The following is a 22024-nucleotide window of genomic DNA, read 5'->3' on the forward strand; positions in this document are numbered from 1 at the left end:
TCCGTCTGGTGGCAGTCCAAGAATTTCACCTTTAACGACACAACAAGAGAGCCCCCCCGCCACGGCCCACTTAATCCTGGCCACATTCCGAAAACCAACTAAAAAAAACCGTGCTACTAGGTCCGCAGTTGCCACCACATTTCCACCAACGCGGTTACTGTTAAGTTGCATATAACCACGGACACGTGGAGAGGACACATAATGCCTCAAAAACATCCCCCTCCTCCTCCAACAATGAAAACATTCTTGGCAAATACCTTTGCATTGGTCCGTCTGGTGGCAGTCCAAGAATTTCGCCTTTAACGACACAACAAGAGAGCCCCCCCGCCACGGCCCACTTAATCCTGGCCACATTCCGAAAACCAACTAAATAAAACCGCGCTACTAGGTCCGCAGTCGCCACCACATTCCCACCAACACGGTTACTGTTAAGGTACATATTACCAGTCTGACTGGGGCATGCACTGTGGGCCGAAGCCTGTATTGTATCTGACGTTAGCTCTGCTGAGCAGGGCTCTGCAATGGGATACATTTATGTACCGCCGATGGGTTCCAGGGAGCCACCCATGCTGTGGGTCCACAGGGACTTGACATTAGGGATTTGTACCTGCCAGTGTCTATGTATTACAAACCCCGGTCAGACTGGGGCATGCAGTGTGGGCCGAAGCCCACCTGCATTTAATCTGACGTTACCTCAGCTGTGCTGGGTAATGCAATGGGATTTATTTATGTACCGCCGGTGGCTTCCTGGGACCCACCTATGCTGTCGGTCCACACGGAGTTGTAACTGCATGAGTCTACTTATAAAGAACCCCAGTCTGACTGGGGCATGCAGTGTGGGCCGAAGTCCACCTGCATTTAATCTGACGTTACCTCAGCTGTGCTGGGCACTGCAATGGGATTTGTTTATGTACCGCCTGTGGGTTCCAGGGAGCCACCCATGCTGTGGGTGCACACGGAATTCCCATTGCGGAGTTGTACCTGCCTGTGACTATTTATAAAAAACCCAGGTCTGACTGGGGCATGCAGTGTGGGCCGAAGCCCACCTGCATTTAATCTGACGTTACCTCAGCTGTGCTGGGCACTGCAATGGGATTTGTTTATGTACCGCCGGTGAGTTCCAGGGAGCCACCCATGCTGTGGGTGCACACGGAATTCCCATTGCGGAGTTGTACCTGCCTGTGACTATTTATAAAAAACCCAGGTCTGACTGGGGCATGCAGTGTGGGCCGAAGCCCACCTGCATTTAATCTGATGTTACCTCAGCTGTGCTGGGCACTGCAATGGGATTTGTTTATGTACCGCCGGTGAGTTCCAGGGAGCCACCCATGCTGTGGGTGCACACGGAATTCCCATTGCAGAGTTGTACCTGCCTGTGACTATTTATAAAAAACCCAGGTCTGACTGGGGCATGCAGTGTGGGCCGAAGCCCACCTGCATTTAATCTGATGTTAGCTCTGTTGTCCAGGGCACTGCAATGGGATATATTTATGTACTGCCGGTGGGTTCTAGGGAGCCACCCCTGCTGTGGGTCCACAGGGACTTCACATAGGGGAGTTGTACCTACCTGTGTCTACTTATAAAAAACCCCAGTCTGACTGGGGCATGCAGTGTGGACCGAAGCCCACCTGTATTTTATCTGACGTTAGCTCAGCTGTGCAGGACACTGCAATGGGATTTATTTATGTACCGCCGGTGGCTTCCTGGGACCCACCCATGCTGTGGGTGCACACGGAATTCCCATTGCGGAGTTGTACATGCCTGTGACTACTTATAGAAAACCCCGGTCTGACCGGGGCATGAAGTGTGGGCCGAAGCCCACCTGTATTTAATATGACATTAGCTCTACTATCCAGGGCACTGCATTGGGACAAACTACAGGAGCAATACAGCGCTAATGAGACGTGCACAGCTACGCTAGCATTGGAGTCCGCTGTAGGCCCACGATTGCTGAGGGTTTGTGCAGAGGCCTATGTCCTGGGTGCAGTGAAAGTCCGCTTCCTGCCTAGGATTGCTGAAGCTGTGGGCCGAGGCCTATGTCGTGGGCGTGTTGCAAGTCTGCCATGTTTGGCCGCTCAGATCAATTTTTGGTTCATGTCTTGGGTTTCCCAGGACCCACCTATGCTGTTGGTGCAAACTTAGTTCCCATTGCGGTGTTTGACCTGTCTGGCACAAAGACACTGACTGACTTGGGTAGGGGGCAGAGCGCTGACGGCTTTCCCCTTGCAGTGTGGATTGAGCTATGCGACACCTTGACAGAATGAATACTGTGTGGCACATGGATTCCCCATTGCTATGCCCACGTTTGCAGCTCCTGATGGAGGTGGCACAGGATTGGATTTCTTATTGCTTCTGTACAGCATTGTGGGCTATCGCCCCGCCCCTTTTAAAGAGGGTCGCTGCCTGGCCCTGCCAACCCTCTGCAGTGTGTCCCTTCGGTTCCTCCTCATGGCAGACGCACTTATAAATAGACATGAGGGTGGTGTGGCTATGAGGCCAGCGTGTGGCATGAGGGCAGCTGAAGGCTGCGCAGGGACACTTTGGTGTGCGCTGTGGACACTGGGTCGTGCAGGGGGGGTTGGGCAGCATGTAACCCAGGAGAAGTGGCAGCGGAGTGTCATGCAGGCAGTGATTGTGCTTTTTTGGAGGTAGTGTGGTGCTTAGCTAAGGTATGCCTTGCTAATGAGGGTTTTTCAGAAGTAAAAATTGTTGGGAGGGGGGGGCACTCTTGCCGCTATTGTGGCTTAATAGTGGGACCTGGGAACTTGAGATGCAGCCCAACATGTAGCCCCTCGCCTGCCCTATCCGTTTCTGTGTCGTTCCCATCACTTTCTTGAATTTCCCAGATTTTCACAAATGAAAACCTTAGCGAGCATCGGCGATATACAAAAATGCTCGAGTCGCCCATTGACTTCAATGGGGTTCGTTACTCGAAACGAACCCTCGAGCATCGCGGGAAGTTCGACTCGAGTAACGAGCACCCGAGCATTTTGGTGCTCGCTCATCTCTAGTGGCGTATGAGGTGTCACCAGGAAGGTTATGCACAAAAAAATCCTCAGTGGTGTCCAAAATCTCCTTTTGCACACCTTTGTAATTGAGGAGGGATTTATTCAACCGCCAGTATCCCGTCATTTTGTAACTAGGTAGTTCTGTGAATGAGATTGAGTACAGTAAATGGTCAGACCGTGGGCAGGTCAGAATCATTACCTGAGCTATTTTGGGGACAAATCAGGTTTGTATGAAAACATGGTCTATTGTGGTATATAGATTATGTGCTACAGGGTAATATGTATAATCCCTGTCCGAGGGGTGAAGGTTTCACCAGACATCAACCAGGTCAAAGGATTGCAGGAGTTTAGCGAATTGATAAGCTGGAGCTGTAGGGGGAATGATTTTAGTTTTATCCGCATTTGATTTATCGATGGAAACATCCAGAGCTAGGTTGGAGTCTTTATAGGTTTTATTTTGTAGTTGAATTTTATTTTAAAATACATTAAAAGGCACATATAATATATAATAAAAATAAGTTACAACAAGGCAATCAAAATATGTTATATACAAAATACTGTAGAAATATAATATCTGTGTAGTCCCCCAAAGTATGCGGTAAAGAGGAGGAGCACGTTATAACTGATAGCAAGCGGAATACAGGAGTGATAAGGTCGAGGTGTCCCAAGTGCGAGTAAGGTTGGTAATTCCGGTAAAATTGGTATCATTCGGAGACGGAGAGCTTCTTTGGCTGAGAAACTGTAAGAATTTCCACGGATGTTAAAGCTTTCAGGTGAGACAGTCGCCTCTGAAATAAACAAGGCAAATAGGTTAGTGGAGAGGTGAGAATAATGCTGTCCATAGATATAAAGACATAGGAGGTTGTGTATTAACACTCTGGTGTCAAAAAGTCGCTATTTTGTGCCAAAATTGTGATTTTTATTTTTTTTTTAAGATTTACGCACCACGTTTAAAATAACTATGGATAGGGCTTAGCAATAGCGGGCTTGGCAACTCATGGCCTATCAGATTTACTATCATTTCTGCTAGAAATTGGCATAAGTTATAGCTGAAACATATGCCAGCTTCTAGCTGGCGTAGGCTTCCATCTGGTGCTCCGAGGTGCCACCAGTTCCAATTAATGTATTAAGAGGCTGGCATCTCTTAATATATTTGTCACACGTTCGCCAGTACATAATTTACTTAGACCAGTGTATTAAACGCAGGTCTAAGTAAACATACTCCATAGTCATTCGAGGGTTGAAGGTTGGCTGTGCTTGATGTTCGCAGGGAGGAAATTAAAGGGGTTGTCCTTGCTGGGCAACAACTGTGCATATGACCTATTAGACCCTGTCTGTTAGCCAACGCAGAGGGGTCCCTGGAAAGAGTGTGTGTTATTATTTATGAACACTACTGCTATGGGCACTCTAGCTAAGGGTATATATTTGGGTCCAGAAGTATTTAGACAGTGACCCACTTTTCATAAATCTCCACAATGGATTTGACACAGAGCCATCTGCAAATTGATTGCAGTTATTAATTAAATTAATTGACTTAATCGCTTGTTTTTTTCGTTTTTTTCCGCTACTTACCTTGTGGTTACGGAAGGAAATAATAGCGATGACTGCCAGGCTGAAAACCAGTATGAGCATCAGAGTGAGAAAGACATGCCAAGAGGTGAACACACCAACATCTGCGGTCTGGGCAGCTGGGAAAGAGAATATTTAACAAGAATTAGAACATATTGTTAGTGAAATACGATGATACGATGCAGTGAAGAACAGGTGGAAAAGGGGAGGCTGAGGAGCAAGTGGAGGAAAATATGAAATGGTGGAGATGATCAAATGAAGAGCAGTGGAGAAGAATATGTATGAGATATACGAGACAGCAGAGACATGCACCAATAATGGCAAAACAGATGATAGCAACATGACAGGATAGCAGGAGATAAAATGTTGGTGAGAGAAGAAGGTAATGGAGATATAATAATAAGAAAATGGTGAGAGAAGCAAGCTGAGGAGATACAAAAATAAGAAGTTAGTGATGAGAGAAGAGAATACAAGAGATAAAAAATTGGAGGTGAGTGAAGAAGGCAGAGGAGGTATAATAATCAGATTATGGTGAGAGAAGAATATACAATAACGAAATGCTATAGTAGAGGAGATGCAATAATAAGAAGCTGGAGATGAAAGAGGGAGGTAGAGGAGGTACAACAGTAAGTGGGAGATGGAGAACAAGATTAAAGAATAATATACAACAATAAGAAGTGGGAGGTAGAACAATAATACAATACTAAGAAGTTGGTGAAAGAAAAAGCTAGCGGAGATAGAATAGTAAGACGTTCGAGATGAGAGAAGAAAGTAGTGCTGAAGGAATTGGTGATGACAGAAGAAGGTAGAGGACATACGATAATAAGTTAGTGAGAGGAGAAAGCTGAGCAGATGCCACAATAAGACGTTGGTGGCAAGAGAAGAGAGTACAAGAGATAAAATAATAAGTTAGACACGGAGAAGAATGTTGAGGAAGTGCAATAATGGTGATTATGGTGAAGAAGGTATCGAATACACAATAATGAGATGTTGCAGTAGAGGAGTTACTATAATAAGCCGATGCTGAAAGAAGAGGGTAGGGAAGGTACAATAATAAGAAGTTGGTGATAAGTGAAGAAGGTAAAGCAGACACAATCAGAGGAAAGTAATGTTGAAAGAAGAAAGTAAAGAACATGCAACAATAAGAAGATGGAGTGAGAAGATACAATAAGAAGTTGCTGAGAGAAGAAGGTAGAGAAGATAGAATAGTAAGAAGTAGGACATGAGAGAAGAAGCTAATGGTGATGCATTAATAAAAAAATGGTGGTGAGAAAAGAAAGTAGAGGACATACAACAATAAGAAGTTGGTAAGAGAAGGTAAAGAACATACAACAATAAGACATTGAAGGCGAAAGAGGAAGATAGAAAAATAGTAAGAAGCTGGTGAGATCAGAAGGTAGGGGTGAGACAGTAAAAAAGTGATGGTGAAAGAAGAAGGTAGACGTGATACAATAATAAGAAACTGGTGGTGAGAGAAGAAGGTATAAGGGATATAATGAGAAGAAGATGTTGGTGTTGAAGAAGGTAAAGAAGATGCAAAAGTGGAGCAGAGACTAAGAAAATTAAAAATGATGGTAGGAGAAAAAGGCAGAGAAGTTACAATGATGGTCAAAAGATGTCAGCAATAAAGCAGCACAGGTGAAAGAAATACAATGATGGCTGTAAATCAGAAGAAAAAGAAAATGCGACGGTCCAAGGAGCAGACAGGAGAGGTGCAAGGAGTGAGGTAAAATCATATGGAGAAATAATAGTGATAGGAACAGGTAGAGAATATAGAATGATGGACAGAAGATCTGGAAGACTAAAGACGAGAGGAGGAAGAGAGAAAAGAGAGAGGAGCCAGTGTGAGATAGAATGAAGGCCAGGACAGGAAAGGGTGGAAGGAAAAGACAAAAAGAGGAGGTACAATCATGGTTAGTTGATGAAAAAGTACAGTAGAGCAGGCAGTGAAGAAATGATGGACCGAAGACCAAGACGAGAAAGGATGGTGGAGATTGAAAAGTGGGAAGACAACTTTACAGATAAAGCATCTGTGTTAGGAGTGGGTAGATAAGGTGCAAAGATGAACAAAAGTGGAAAGAGGGTGGGCAGGAACAAAGAAACAGATATTGATGAAGCAAGAGAAAAATCAAGGAAATGTTGGCGACAAACCAGAGTAACAACAGAGTATAGACTGGGCAATGTGATGGGATATTTAAAGTGGTACTCTGGATTAGAAAAACATTACTGCTTTCTTCCAAAAACAGTCCCACACTTGTCCACAGGTTGGGTGCTCCAGCCCCACTCTATTTAAGTGAATGTGTCACGCCCAAACCAGCTGCGCTAGTTCCGTAACTTGAAATACTACGCAAATGCACACATGGAACAAGCGAAATTGAACTGTGAACTGGACTCATACATACACAATGACTGACAAAAGCCCAAAACACTCACCTAGCATACCTGCACGCATAAACAAAGGGAATAAATATGGTACGAGGTATTGGTTCATATTTTGGCCAAGACACTTAAGCCCACGAGCCCGCGACAAGGGTCCTTGTTGTCTCATGGGTCCCTACTTTCACAAGACAACTTACCCCAGGGGTCCATCCTGCAAGCCGGGCGATCACCACAATAGGGGTAGCCCCACACTGGAACCTGGGGACCTAACTAGCTCTAGATGATAAATGATCCAAGCAGACATGACACAGTTCACACCAACACACCCGGGAATGCACACCACACAGAACAGGACTGTTCATACCACATATCCGGCCACCTGCACAGACACACATAACACGTCACTGTCCACACCATACAGAACACCATGCATGGAAGCAAACACTAGGGCATTGGGAAAATAGCATCCTCTAGCCAGAGGGACTGGTATATATGTGCAGCAGACCAGTATTGATTGGCTGGCTGGAGAACTCCACACCCAGCCAGCTCAATCATCCCACACCTGTAGCAGCGTGCTCCTGGAACCTCATAGAACTACAGGTCCTAGCAGCACAAACTAACAGAATGGAACCGATCTGCAAGGTCACACAAACCCGTGGAGAGCTGTTTTTCGAGGAAAGTAGCCGCTTTAAGAGGAATAAATTTAGTCCAAGTCATCCTTAACCTTATTTTTTATAGCCCCAGAACATTTTAGAGGACGTTGCTTATTCTAGTTCGATAATATTGTAAGTAAAATTGGCAGAAGGTTTACCATGCACATTGACCCAATGCTCCACCTTTCCTAAAACTTCATTCATCCTGTAAACTGAGCAGGTCCACATCCCAGAGTCCTGTATATGCACATCCCGCAGGTTCACTAGTGCTCCATTAATGACGTATTTCTGTCCGTCTGTAAGAGATGGCCCAGTCCATTGAAACTTCTCTTTGCCGGTCGAACCACTGATGTTACACAGCAGCTGCAGCTGGGAACCTTCCCTGGTGAACTCAGGTCCAGAGGATGACACTGAAGATCAAAAAGACAAGTCTCATGTAATCACGTATTGTTAACTACTATTAAGGTTTATCTGTAATGAATCAACTAATGGCTAATGACACATGGAACCGTTCTAAACCAAACCATTGAATATGGTGGTAAGATGCCTTCACCAGAACATCTCCACATGATCCCCCAAGTTGTTGACAAGTTTGACTGACCTTGGATCACCTTCAGTTCGATTCGTCTGTTCAGTTGTTGGCTTTTGTAGGTGCTTTCACATCGGTAAGTTCCTGCATCTTCTGGCCTCACATAATTGAGGAACAGCACTTGCTTGTTGCTAGGAATGCTTTTACTATCTTTGCTCCAATGAAAACTCAGTTGCCGTTCCACGGGCAAATGCATGACGTTACAGGGGAGTTGAACAGAAGAGCCCATGGCTGTGTACAGCAAGAGAGGATCTGGACCGGCGATACCTGGTAGAAGAAGATGCATGGTAATAACTGGAGGACAATGGATATAAATCTGGAGCAATGACCAAGACATTAGTTTAAATATCATCAACAGTGCCTGATTTTCAGGATTTGACCCAGAATTGTAGCTCTGGTACTTTACTGATATAATTTATCGATCAAGAACAAGTTGGAAATTTAAATAATTCTGGAACCTGTTAGCAGAGGAGCCAAGGCAACACATGTCATGGTCACTGGTTGAGGCCAGAGGTTCCTCCTAGCTCTTCCTCATACTGGTCATAGCCATCTACATTCGCCCAGTGTCATGTGTGGCAAATGTCGCTCCATGCAACCTTCTGTCACAGCTCCTATCACTGTTGCCCATAGGGTGCTTGCGCACACCCAGCTGTCTCTTTAAGAACCAGCGTGTACCCAGCTTTCCTATTTCCAATCAATCTGGATTGCCCTATGGCTATTTAATGCACCTTCTCTGACTGGAGGGTGCCTGAGCAATAGGTTGTGTTAAGTTCTGGAAAAGGGGCTATTTGTTCTGATTGACCCTTGGTTTTACCTGTTTTTCTGCCTTCTCTTGTCTTGACCTAAGCCGGTACCTTGACCACAATTTATTAGGTTTCTGCCTGCCTTGACTCTCTAGACTCTCTGCCTGTCAGTCCATTAATACAATAACTCTGCCTATCCTGATCTTTGCCTATATCTTGATTACATCTCTGCCTGTCCCTCTTGTACCACACTACGGTGCCAATGACCTGCCCGTGTGCACTTCCACTGCACCGAGACCACTCTTAAGATAATCGTTTCGAGGCCCCTGCAGACAAGACCAGCTGGAGGGGTTAAAGGGTGAATGCCAGAGACCCCAGGAGCTGCAATCAGGAGTAGGCCCAAGTCATGAGTGGCACAGCAGGTTCACACCTCTTGCGTAACAGCATGTTCTCTACAGGAAATACAGACTGTTTCGGAATGGGGTCCCTCGAGACAACTAGTGCCAAATGATTGGTTCCAAAGTCAAGGCCAAATGAGTTTGTCCTTCACTGGACCTTGGTTATTGTTACTATTGTGCCTTGGCGCACTAGAAGACCCTCTAGCATGCTGTTAGGCCAGTGTAACCTTGGAGGGTTTTCTCCCAGATTTCAGAAACTCACTAATATTCAATCAGCATCTCATTTATGGTAAGAAAATCTCTTTAAAGATTAAAGAAGGACTGAAATAGTTAGACATGAACTCACCGACATGGCAGTTCCTATGCTGTAATAATTTATTTGGATTTATAGAGGAGTCCAAAATTATTATACAAGAAATTCACATGAGATACTTTGATGATGACTTACCAACTACCAAAAGGGTCACACTGGATCTTGCACCATTCACCTCACAGCTCCACTTGCCATGGTCTTCTTGAGTAAGACTATGGAGGTACAGACTACTGCCATTCATGGATATTCTGCTGGATGGCTGGACTAAGATTCCATCATGTAGCCAATGAACAGAGGTGGAAGAACCATCGGGGTCAACAATCCTGCAGGTCAAGTTGACTGAACTTTTTGGAGGAAGAGGACCCTGGGGAAACTGCATCACTGCGCAACAACAGAAAGCAAAGCCAGTGAGAAGACGGAACATAACGAATCAAAAAAATATCGACATCACCTGTTTTTGCACAAAAGCCATATTAGCGCCGTTCATTTGCTTTGGGATATATGTAACTGCTCCTACTTTTAACCATATGTCAACGAGATCCAACTCATTTACACATGGATTACATTCCTTCCTTTATGTAGACCATCTTATGTATTTAACACCTTCATGACCAGCCATACGCCTTTTTATGATGGTCACTAATGGGTTTTATTCTGATACATATGCCCTTTTATGACCTAGTAACATAGTATGTAAGGCGGAATAAAGACATATGTCCAACCAGTTCAGCCTATTACCCCTTCCCGAATATTGAATCAGAGGAAGGCAAAAAAAAAACAATGAGGTAGAGGCCAATTTTTCCCATTTAAGGGTCACAAATTCCTTCCTGACACCAATCTGGCAGTCGGAATAATCCCTGGATCAACAGCCCTTTTGAAGTTATTAGTGATTATAACTAGAGATGAGCGAACCTACTCGTATCGAGTAATTACTCGATCGAGCACCGCGATTTTCGAGTACTTCCGTACTACAGGGGGGAGCCCTCTCTCTCTCCCTATCCCCCCCACCCCCCACTCACCCACGGCGCCCCCCCCCCCCCCCCCCGAATCGTTTCGCCCGAGTACGGAAGCACTCGAAAATCGCGGTGCTCGGGCGAAAAATGGGCGTGGCCGAGTAGGTTCGCTCATCTCTAATTATAACATATAATATTGTATTGCTCAAGAAAGGCATCCAGGCTCCTCTTGAGCTCTCCTGATTTTGCCATCACCACGTCCTCAGGCAGAGAGTTCCATAGTCTCACTGCTCTTACAGTCTACTGTATGGGATGTGCAGATTTTGTTAATCTTTTCTCCAGAAAAAAAGCAGATTAAAAAGGTGATCTAAATGTTAGATGTTCCCAAAAATAGAATAAATGAAGACTCGAGTTCATCCCGTAAAACGTGTATCCATGCGGTGAGCTGCTGTTTGGAGTTGCCTTTGCATACGGAGATGAAGCCGCCAAGTCCTATACTTTCCAAAATCATGTACAAAATATTTTTTGTCACAGACTCCATGTATATTTAGACTCCCCAGATAAGACCACCTACCTACAAGACGTCTTTTTTTTTCCGACTGGCAACTGTCTCAGCACTCCACTCCCACTCGGTTACCCTTTTACGGTTTCTTCTCTACTCTTTGTCACTGACCCCATTGTTACTTTTGTTCCACCTTCCAACTGATTACTAATGATTTATATTTAATATCATTACCTAAAGGAAACTGTGATATCAGCTGTACTGGGGACCCTCTTTCAGATGTGTCACAAGTTTCCTGAGTCCCCTCCGTGTGCGTCAGCGAAGCCCCCAACACATAGAAGATAATAACAGGATGTGGGTCGGCTGGGGGGGGGGGGTGAAGGAAACCGCTGTTATACATCTGCCAAGGAGACGGTTTGATCTACTTTGTACCCACATGGTTGCAGTATATCCCATAATGGTATACAATGAAGTGAGAAACCTTAGCGATAGGGAGGATGGGTCACAATTTCCACCGTTCCCCATATTCCCCGCACTATTTTCAGCTTGGCCATATGATCTCTCTGTGAAGTACTGATACGTCCCACATGATGTTCTGCTGCCTACAGACTGCTGCAAAGCCAGATTATAGATTGGAATTATGTAGCTGTTCGTATACAGTGATAGATTACAACAAAGGTTTGTGAAAAATCCAGTGCCCACTTCTGTGAGGCTGTAGTCATAGCGGGGAGTTTCACACTGCATGGTTTTCAATGGAGCTATTTACATGTGCGATGCTGTGAGACAGAAAGTTTGCAGCATGTTCTATTTTTCTGCGAGTTGTTCCCATTGGATGAGGGTAGGAAAAAAAAAAGATCGCCCTTGCATGTACATTTTTCCTATTGAAAATATGTGTGATTTTCTCGTAAATCGCAACGCACTCGCAGTGAACATCACAATTTTACATGTGTGATATCGGTCCCTTTTCTCGGACCAATATCACACTCACCCGTGTAAATGCACCCTTACATTCAGTCTCACTCGTAGAATTCTGTATGCGTATTCAGAACCAGGGGCGTAATTATAGGGGATGCAGGGGACGCAGTTGCACCCGGGCCCAGGTGCCTTAGGGGGTCCATAGTGCCTCTCTTCTCCATAAAAGGAGCCCAGTACTATGACTAAAGCATTAGAATTGGGGTCCCCATTACAGATTTTGCATTGGGGCCCAGAAGCTTCAAGTTACGCCTCTGTTTGGAATCAACTACTAACCTAGCTGTACTGCCTGATGAATTGATTTTTCCTCCTTCATCAAGTTCAGACAGCCAAAAATGTTTCAAGTATAGTCATCAAATGGTAAAATCCAACATAATTCCAATAGCTTTACTGTTTCCACATTTTGTTTCATATTTTTCAGAACTAGAAACCATCAACAAGTAGACCTGCTGTTGATAGATCTTGTTATTTCGATAAGCATTAATACTCCTGCTGTTTCAACCCCTCTTTTCTAGTTTCTTGTTGGAGTAGTGGCTATGTAACTATTGTACAACTGATCCATTAGCTGACCACACTGCTGCAGCTCAGCCCTATTTGGAGAAAAGTTCATTTGCCACTCTTTATGTACTCCTGGCTTCTGCAGTCTGTTGCTGGTTATAGAATAAGCTATGTGCATTTATATCCAGTATTTCTTTTAGGTTTCTAGTATCTTGTTCCTAGTCTAGCTTTTTTCTTGTCAATGTGGTTTTATGCCTGCAGTTATTTCTAGTCTGATCCTTGATTCTTAGCCTTTTAGTTTGTTGCTTGCTTTCTCTGTATCTGTCTTTGTCTTGCTTCTTAGTTCTGTTCAGTTGGGCTTTCTTGTGTCTGGGTACCAGTTCCTCTCATTGTTTGTCAATTAGTGCTTCCGATAGGGTTTCCATTAAGGATAGCTCAGGTGGTAGGGTTAGAGTTAAGAATAGACATGGGGAAGATTTGGGGAAATCTAGTCTGGTTCTTGCTTCTTAGCCTTGTAGTTTGCTGCTTGCTTTTCTCTTTGTATCTGTCTGTCTTGATTGATAGTTCAGTTCTGCTGAGTTGGGTTTTCTTGTCTCAGAGTCTTAGTGCAATCTAATTGTTGTCAGGGTCAGTGTTTCAGATAGGGTTTCCTTTAAGGATATCTTTAGGGATAATCAGGGACAGTGGTGTCTAGTGTTAGGGTCAGCGTCAAGGACACAATAATTGAAGGGAAAATCTAGAGTTAGGGTCAGGCAGTTATCTCTTGGAGTTACTCTCCATGATCTGTCTGCTTCATTATCTGACTACCATTACCATCATTTATTTGTACCATCACTTGGTTACCATTTTCATTCTGGTCCTGTCATCTATTGGTGAGTTCCTATTCTTTCATTTTTATTACCTACTAGGGTTGGTAGCTGAGTACTAGAAGACACCGTCAGTACTGAGGAAAGGTGACTGATAAAAGCAAAGTCCAGTTCTATCACTTCATGTCCAGCTGGCATCATTACCCTTTACCTATAGTGCCCAAATAATACAATTGTACAGTGCCCAGTTAACACTGCTGCAAGGTACCAAAATAATGCTGCCAGGCAGTAATATCAAAAAACTAGTGTAGGTAGCAGCATCCCATACAATTGCCTTTCCAAAGTGTCAGCTTGGGCGAGCAGGTTCTGGACGTTAGTGACACCCCCTTTAGTAGTGATGGGGGGTCCTAAGTAATGTACCCTTTCATTACCCCAGCCTATGCTTGAAAGGTGGTGTGAAGCTTCCTTTCCATTCACTTCCACTCCAAAGAAATGTCAAGAAATAAATGAGGTGTGCTTATCTGATGGATGGTTCGAGTGCGGCACTTTACCTTCTAGGCGTACATTTCATTAGTGCTGAACTTTCCTTATCGACTATTTCGAGTGGAAATGGAAAAAAATAATGACTACTTTTAATGTTTTATCAAATTCCTCTAAAATACTTCAATCTAGAGACAGAATGTAACACCCGGTAATATCTGAACGGTATTTTATGGTATCATCATAGACACAACACAAACAGGGATGACACAAAAACAGAGCATTAACCCTAACCTGACCCTCAGTCTAAAAAGAACATACAAGTACGTACCTTTTATGATTCTCAGTGTTACTAAACATTCCTGCGTGCTTCTCCCATATTTGCCAACTGCAAAGTACCTTCCGGCATCCTCTTCCGTCAAATCTTTCAGGTGCAATGAAAATATTCCTTGATCGCTCATAGATGGTGGGACCGAGGCACGAGACTTGGCTAGGTGAGAGGTGAAGGTGATGCCACCTGGACGCAAGTTGAGCACCGGCCTGGGTGTACTGATATAAGAAAAGACTTATGATCAGATGGAGAATAATACTGGAATGAGGTACAAGATGTATAACTGGTCATACGCTGTAGACCGCTGTCGGCCTAATGCTCTTCCTCATAACACCTCGAAAGATATGCATGCTCAGCTCAGCATGCATGTGTTCTTAATGGGAAAAAGGGAGACAACTCTGATAGCATCTCATCAATCCTGAAAACAAAGGGGTCGAGAATGTTTAAATCCCAAACCCAATCCTTCTTTACCCCCAACATCTGCCGTAGGGGAAAGTCTAGACACCCCATACCCATTAGCGGTTTTAGCCAACCTTATTCTTATATGTATGGGTATCTTCAAGGAGTTATCCAGACCTCCAAATTTGTTTTAAACTTACTTAGGGTGGTGGGAAAACCTAAAATAAGTCATGTTCACCTCACCCGATTCCCTACTGCTCCTGTTCGGTCTGTGCTCAGTCCCTCGCTGCTCTCTACCTCAAGACATATGACCACTGCAGGAAACCACTGGCTGAAGGGAGCTTGTGATTGCCTGCAAATGTTCCTGGTGTCATTGACATCATTGCTGGAGTACGAAGCAGAGCAGCGGGGACTAGGCACTGTTGGAATAGGGCTGGTAGGGGTTCAGGTGAGGTGGGCATGACCTTTCTAATGTTTTCCCACGACCCTAAGCAGCTTTCAAAAAATGTCTTGAAGCTGGATAACCCCTGCAAGAGTTGGAATGGAAAGAGGGAAAAATGATTGTGGAGCATTGTCAGACACCTCTATTAAAGGCTTACAGTATCAACGATTCGAACAAAGCATTGGACAAGATGAAATCCAACATGCTTGATCCTTCATTTCCAAAACATCTGCTGTTGGAAGTCACATTAGATTGTTGGCAGATCCCACCAAAATTGATAAGTTTGGCTGAAGTTTATCAAATGTGTATGACCAGCGTAAGAACGGAAGACTAGATGGAGAGTAAAGATGGCCATACATATCAGATAAACCTTGTCCACATCTACCAATTTCGTATTTCATGCTTATGGAAGTCTCACAACTCTCCTAGATGGAAGATGTCCAGAGAAATAACGATGGGGCCATTTGGATTTTAACATTTCTGATCCTTTGTTCAGATGGGTTGGGCAGTTGCTTATTCTGCTCACCCCATTGTAAAAAACATGTGCAAGCAGAAACTAATGAATTCAGCAGAAATCTAGCAATCTAATGTTTTTGGAGGTTTTTTCGACTTTCCCTTTATGGTAGACCTTGAAGAATAGAAGGATTGGGCATGTTGGTGTTCAACATGTCCAATCTTTAGGCATTCCAAGAGATAAACCACTTCCAGATCTGATTGGTGTAGCTAACTTTAGAATGGAAGACTAGAAAATTTGAGAGAAAGGACAATTAGAGAGAACATTAGAACGGGATGTTGGAGGGAACTAGGGCTGGGATTAAGACCAAAGGCTAGAAGTGGAGATAAGACTGAAGGCTAGAAGTGGAGATAAGACTGAAGGCTGGAAGGAAAGATTCAGTAGAACATTTGGTAGAGTGTTAGAACACGAGAATAGACCAGATAACAATCTTTAAGAAGATACTGAAAAGCTGCGACCCCAAAAAAAGACAGAACGTTCTAGATAAAAGGTATTCATATGGCTGTCAGCAGAATATCATTTCTTTACCTATCTTTTATCTGCCACTGCACAGAGCTTGCTGCATATGGAGACTGACGTCCGGCTTTCACCAACTCCTTGGTCATCGTACATGGCAGAATCACATGCCCGCCCAGGACACCAGTTACACGCACAGCAGAAACTAGAGGGAGATTGCAGATAAGATATGTAGGTGAGAAGCGGTCAGTGACAAATATGTTCCATAGTCAGAAGTATGGCTATGCAAATAACATTAAGGACTATGTCTGTCCGTTATAACAGGTGGAGGACCTGGACAACGATGGCAGAACATAGAGGATCTGCAACTATACTTTAGGACTAGTGAGATGTATTTCTACCTCTTGAGAACTCCTTCATTGATGCAGTGCAAAACAGAGAAAAAATAAGAGATTAAAAAGCGATAGATGATCTTATAACAAATAATCTAGAAGACATAATAAGTAGACTGATGCTTGAGAGATCAGGGTTGGTCGGGATATTATGTCCGGCCAGTAGATCATAGTTGATCAGTAGATTATGGTTGGCCAGTAGAGCACTTGGTAAAGATCTTCTAGTGTAATAACATTTCTATACAAACAGAATTGGCCAATGGGTCACAGAAAGTAGGAGGATGCCTGTGACAGGTCACTCTGGAGAAACACTATTTATATGGTCACATGGGGTCACATCTAACATCAAGGGTCTAAACAATAATAACAATGCCCGCCAGAGTATAATTCACAAGTGAACACAAGAGTCAAGCCATAAAGACATTCTTCCAGTGCTGGACACAAAGTACGTAAAACATCATTAGTGGTGGAAACATAATATACTGTACACCATCAGCAGTGGACATAGTATGCTGCAAGCTGTCAGCGTTGGACACAATATGCTGCACACAGCCAGTGGTAGACAAATAGTATGCTGCACATCAGCAGCGGTGCACACATAAAATGCTGTACATTATCAGCAGGGGTGGACACAATATGCTGCAAACCATCAGCAGCGGTGGACACAATATGCTGCACATGGCCAGTGGTAGACAAACAGTATGGCTGGGTTCACACAGGGCGGATTTGCCGCGGAATTTAGCCGCGGCAAATCCACCCGTGGCCGCTAATCTCGAGATTAGCCAGCCATGTGGACGAGATTTCTCAGAAATCCGCTGCGGTAAGTCAGGCTGGAACCGAGGCTGCAGCGGCCGCGGCTGCAGCGGCCGCAGCCGCGGTTTCAGAATATGCAGCATGTCTATTTATCTTTTCTTTCCGCCGAGGCCGCGCTCTCCTCTATGGGGGCGCCAGCCGCAGCGGAAAAGCGAGTGGCCGTGCCGCTTCAAAACCGCCGCAGTTTTTACGCGGCGGTTCTCCCGGCGGAGATCTTGCGGTTTTTGCTGCGGCCAAACCGTGGGATTTCCGCCGGGAATATGCCCAGTGTGAACCCAGCCTATGCTGCACATCAGCAGCGGTGGACACAATATGCTGCACATTAGTAGCGGTGGACACATAAAATGCTGTACATTATCAGCAGGGGTGGACACAATATGCTGCACACCATTAGCAGCAGTGGACACAATATGCTGCACACCATTAGCAGCGGTGGACACATAATAGGCTGCACACTATTAGCAGCAGTGGACACAATATGCTGTACACCATTAGCAGCAGTGGACACAATATGCTGCACACCATCAGCAGCGGTGGACACAATCTGCTGCACATCACCAGCAGTAGACACACAATATGCTGCACACCATTAGCAGCGGTGGACACACATCAGTGATGGACACATAATATACTGCACCCTATAGGTTTAGGACATCCCTCTTACCTGGGATTATAGTGCAGAGCAGTAAGAAACAGACCGGTTCCACATACATCTCTGAGTGTCAGCAGGTGTCAGCTGTCGCCCCCCCTTATATATATGTACGTCACACGTCACAGAAAGAATGTGCTGACTGCCTTCCCGCCTGTCAGTAGAGGCAACTGAGAAGTGACATCTTTGAGGGACAATGCAGACACTGGAAAATGTACATGTAGCGCTCTCGTTCTCTGCAAGTCGGTTCTGACTGTCTCTGGAAAATCTGAGACTGCTGTTTACTAGAGAGAGAGAAAGAGAGACAGAGACAGAGAGAAAGAGAGACAGAGAGAGAGAGAGAGAGCGCACGGTCTAGATAAAATGCAAAAATAGGACGAATAAAGTTTTTGTTATTATACCCCCCAAAAATATTAAAAGTTGAAAAAAAAACTTTTAAAATCTTTTGTGTAAAAAGTCAAGATAAAAAATAAATATAAGGGGAAATTTATTAGGACTGGCATATCAAACACCGGTCCCAATATTATTACCCCCAGCGCACAATATATGAAGAGGCACTCGCTTGTTCGTATACTAGGTGCATCTCGCCACTACCATGCGCCTACACAGAAATGTACACCCTGTCCGACCATTTCTGGTATAATTTACACCAGATTCTAGCTTAGATTAAACATAACCGTGTCAATCCGGGGCAGCCACGAAAATGGCAGATGACGGCGCAAATTGCAAAAAAAAGACACAAAATGTTGGAACTTTTCTTATGCCAGAAATGGGCGTAAAATGTTTCATGAATGTCCCAAATATTCAATCTATTAAAATATCACATTATTTATCCTGCATGGTGAATGCAATGACAATTAAAAAGAAAAAAAATAGCTTTTTTTAGTCACCATCTCTCCAAGAAAAAATTGGAATAAAAAGCAATGAAAAAGTCATATAAACTCTAAAATGGTACCAACAGAAACTACAGGACATCCCGCAAAAAACGAGCCCTCACACACTGACAGAACAATAAAGAAATGATGGGGTCAGAAGATGGCGATGGAAAATAATTTTTTTTCTTTCAAAAATATGAAAATTTTTTAAAGTAGTACAACAAGAAAAACAACTATCTAAGGGTGCATTCACACGACCGTATATCGGCTGGATTTTCACGTCCAGCCGATATACGGCGTCTCTCTTTGCAGGGGGAGGAGGCTGGAAGAGCCGGGAGCAGTGCTCTGAGCTCCCACGTCCTCTCTGCCTCCTCTCCGCCCCCTGCACTATTTTCAATGAGGAGAGGCGGGATGGGGGTGGAACTTAGACCCGCCCCCGTTCCGCCTCCTCTCGTTGCAAATAGTGCAGAGGGGTGGAGAGGGGGTGGGAGCTCAGAGCACTGCTCCCAGCTCTTCCAGCCTCCTCCCCCTGCAGAGAAAGACGCCGTATATCAGCTGGGCGTGAAAACCCAGCCAATATACGGTCGTGTGAATGCGCCCTCAATCTGGTATTGCTGTAATTGTACTGACCCACACATTAAGGGCTTATTTAGACGACCGTATATCGGCACGGTTTTCACGGTGTTCTTGTGTGCAGGGGGTGAGGATGGAAGAGCCAGGAGCAGGAACTGAGTTCCCGCCCCTCACCACTATTTGCAATGGGAGGCGGAGCTAAGCGGCGGGACTTAGCTCTGCCCCCATCTCGCCCCCTCCTATTGCAAATAGTGGCAAGGGGCGGAGAGGGGGCGGGAGCTCAGTTCCTGCTCCTGGCTCTTCCATCCTCCCCCCATCCTGCAGACAAGGACACCATATATCGGCTCGGCGTGAAAACCGAGCCGATATACGGTCGTCTAAATAAGCCCTAAAGGTAACATCATTTTTAGGACATTGTGAGCGTTGTAAGAACAAAATATAGTGCAATTTTGGGTTTTTTTCCATTTCGCTCTACTTAGAAATTCCAAAAAGTTTTTCAATACATTAAATAGTACTAATGAAAAGTGCAACTCGTCACATAAAATGAAGGCATTTCATACGTCTCTGCCGACAGAAGTATGACAAAGTTATGATTCTTCGAAAGCGGGGGTGAAAAAATAGAAAAAAAAGGAAAAAATGTACAGCTCCAACCAGGTTTGGCCCCCGCTCTCCAAGGGCCCCATATCAGCCGCCCTTGTATGCTGAGACTTGTAGCCAAAACACTTCACAAAATTGCAGACATCAGTCAATCTTACCTAGGTGGAAAAAAAAGTACAAAAACAAATTTGGGCCAAATGTACCTCCGGGCCTCTGCTGATTGTACCGGTCGGCTGTGGCTTCCTGCAGAACAACAACACTATTAGGCTATAGCTGAAGACGTACACTGTGAGTGCAGCTCTGGAGGCGTCTGAACGTTCCATCTGGGCACAACCACACAGAAAACCACAGGCTTGTCTTCAAAACATCAAAAACATCAAATAAGAAGAGAACAAGGCTGCGTTCACACGGGTGAGCGCCTGATTGGCCGAGGCACTTGGACCGATATCGCACTCTTAAAGGCGTGATAATGGGTGCGAGTGCAACGCATCCGTGTACCCGCAAAACCCGCAAGTATTTCCAATAGCTTCAATGGTTAAAATCGCACTCTCTTACGAATCGCCTGGCATGCGAGTGCGATGGGATTTTTTTTTTAAAGATCCCACAGAAAATAATGGGCGATTCCTTGTGAGAAATCACTCAAAAATAGGGAATGCAGCGTTTTTTCAATCTCGCAATATTACTCCAGCTGCGTTTTTGCGGAACAAACTATGCTTTTTTTACATATCGGCGTATTTTGCTTTACTTTTTTATTTATTCGTTCATTTGCAGACGGCAAATAAGACACACCGATTAACCCTTTGCAATCCAATTTCGGATTTAGGGTTTCCTAGGGTCTTTCTCTTTCTGCCATTATACAATGGCGCCATCTGCTGGCTAGAGCCAGTACTGTGGTGTGGGACATGATGGAAAGGCCCCCAACAACAGAGCAGCCAGCCTTCAATCAGAATGTCTTTAGACGTCAGACAGTGGATTGGAAAGGGTTAAAATGGCTAATGAGTTCCAGATGTGTTCATTTACCAGCAAAATCACGCTGCATGTTACGCATCTCCTTGCGGATTGTGCACGCATTTGTGCACCCTCCATTGACTTCTATGGGGACCATTGGTGTGCAAAAGTAGAGCATGCAGCGTTTTGGTTTTTTTCTCATGACTGAGGGTGACTACCCACTACAGTTTTTTTTTCACTGCGAAATTCGCAGCGTTTTTTTTTTTCTGCATGGGTCTATGGGACTTGAAATGTTAAAATCGCGATCGTGCAAAATCGCAATTTACCGCGAAATCGCGATTTTAACATTACAAGTCCCATAGACCCATGCTGGAAAAAAAACGCTGCAAATTTCGCAGTGAAAAAAAACTATAGTCGGTAGTCACCCTAAGGGTGGATTCAGACGACCGCATATCGGCTCGGTTTTCACGCCGAGCCGATATACGGTGTCCTTGTCTGCAGGGGGGGGATGGAAGAGACAGGAGCAAGAACTGAGCTCCCGCCCCTTCCCCACCCCGCGCCACTATTTGCAATGGGAGGGGTGGGACGGGGCGGAGCTAAGCGGTGAGACTTAGCTCCGCCCCCGTCTCGCCCCCTCCTATTGGGGCCTATCTTTCCATCACATTTATGAAGCGTTACTACAAGAAAGTGTTGGCAAAAACTGGCGCTAATAAAAACGAATAAAAGTTGGTGTAAATGAAGAGGCATTTGGTTTCATTTTTTGTTGCACACTCATTTTGGTGCATTTGTTTGCACAAATCCAACCACATCATTTTTTTTCTTGATTTTGCCCCCAGAATTATCATTATTTTGACTGCTTTTTCTTTTTTTATTAATAGATGATGTAAAAAAATATATTTCTGGGTGAAAACTGTGTGCAGTTTTGGTGCAAGTAGGAGTGTTATGCGTAAGTTGGGGCATTTTGTAGTGCAAAATAAACTACATGATTAGGGTGTTTTTTTCTTGGTTTTTGCTGCCACTTTTTGTGTCAAAATCATTAGATTAGACTGCTGAATCATTTTTTTATATTAGTACATAAAGCAGCATTTAACTCCTTAATGACTGCCCATACTTCTTTTGATGGTGGCCATTAGTGGGCTTTATTCTGCAGCGCTGTCCTTTGATGGCGGCTG

At 44.5% G+C, this 22024-nt stretch overlaps 1 protein-coding gene across 1 annotated transcript; it reads right to left on the reverse strand.

The window, feature by feature from the left end:
* Positions 1-3476: 3476 nt before the first annotated feature.
* LAG3 (lymphocyte activating 3) lies at positions 3477-17923 on the reverse strand. The gene is made up of 8 exons (XM_066598875.1): positions 17875-17923; positions 16078-16210; positions 14195-14412; positions 9788-10033; positions 8211-8465; positions 7768-8019; positions 4581-4696; positions 3477-3796 (listed from the first exon to the last, which is right to left on the reverse strand). Exons 1-8 carry the CDS (start codon positions 17921-17923, stop codon positions 3713-3715), a joined length of 1353 nt encoding a protein of 450 aa, XP_066454972.1. The 3' UTR covers positions 3477-3712.
* Positions 17924-22024: the final 4101 nt, after the last annotated feature.

The sequence above is a fragment of the Eleutherodactylus coqui genome, chromosome 4 (genome assembly GCF_035609145.1).
Source record: "Eleutherodactylus coqui strain aEleCoq1 chromosome 4, aEleCoq1.hap1, whole genome shotgun sequence".
NCBI lineage: Eukaryota > Metazoa > Chordata > Amphibia > Anura > Eleutherodactylidae > Eleutherodactylus > Eleutherodactylus coqui.

What these genes read in the sequence shown, in the direction of transcription:
- LAG3 (XM_066598875.1), bottom strand. Translation starts at nt 17,923, where the DNA reads ATGTATGTGGAACCGGTCTGTTTCTTACTGCTCTGCACTATAATCCCA. An exon ending in TGTGACCCTTTTGGTAGTTG is followed by an intron (nt 8,466 to 9,787) that starts GTAAGTCATCAT and finishes TTCTTCTACCAG; the next exon opens with GTATCGCCGGTCCAGATCCT. An exon ending in GCATTGGGTCAATGTGCATG is followed by an intron (nt 4,697 to 7,767) that starts GTAAACCTTCTG and finishes TCTCTTTCCCAG; the next exon opens with CTGCCCAGACCGCAGATGTT.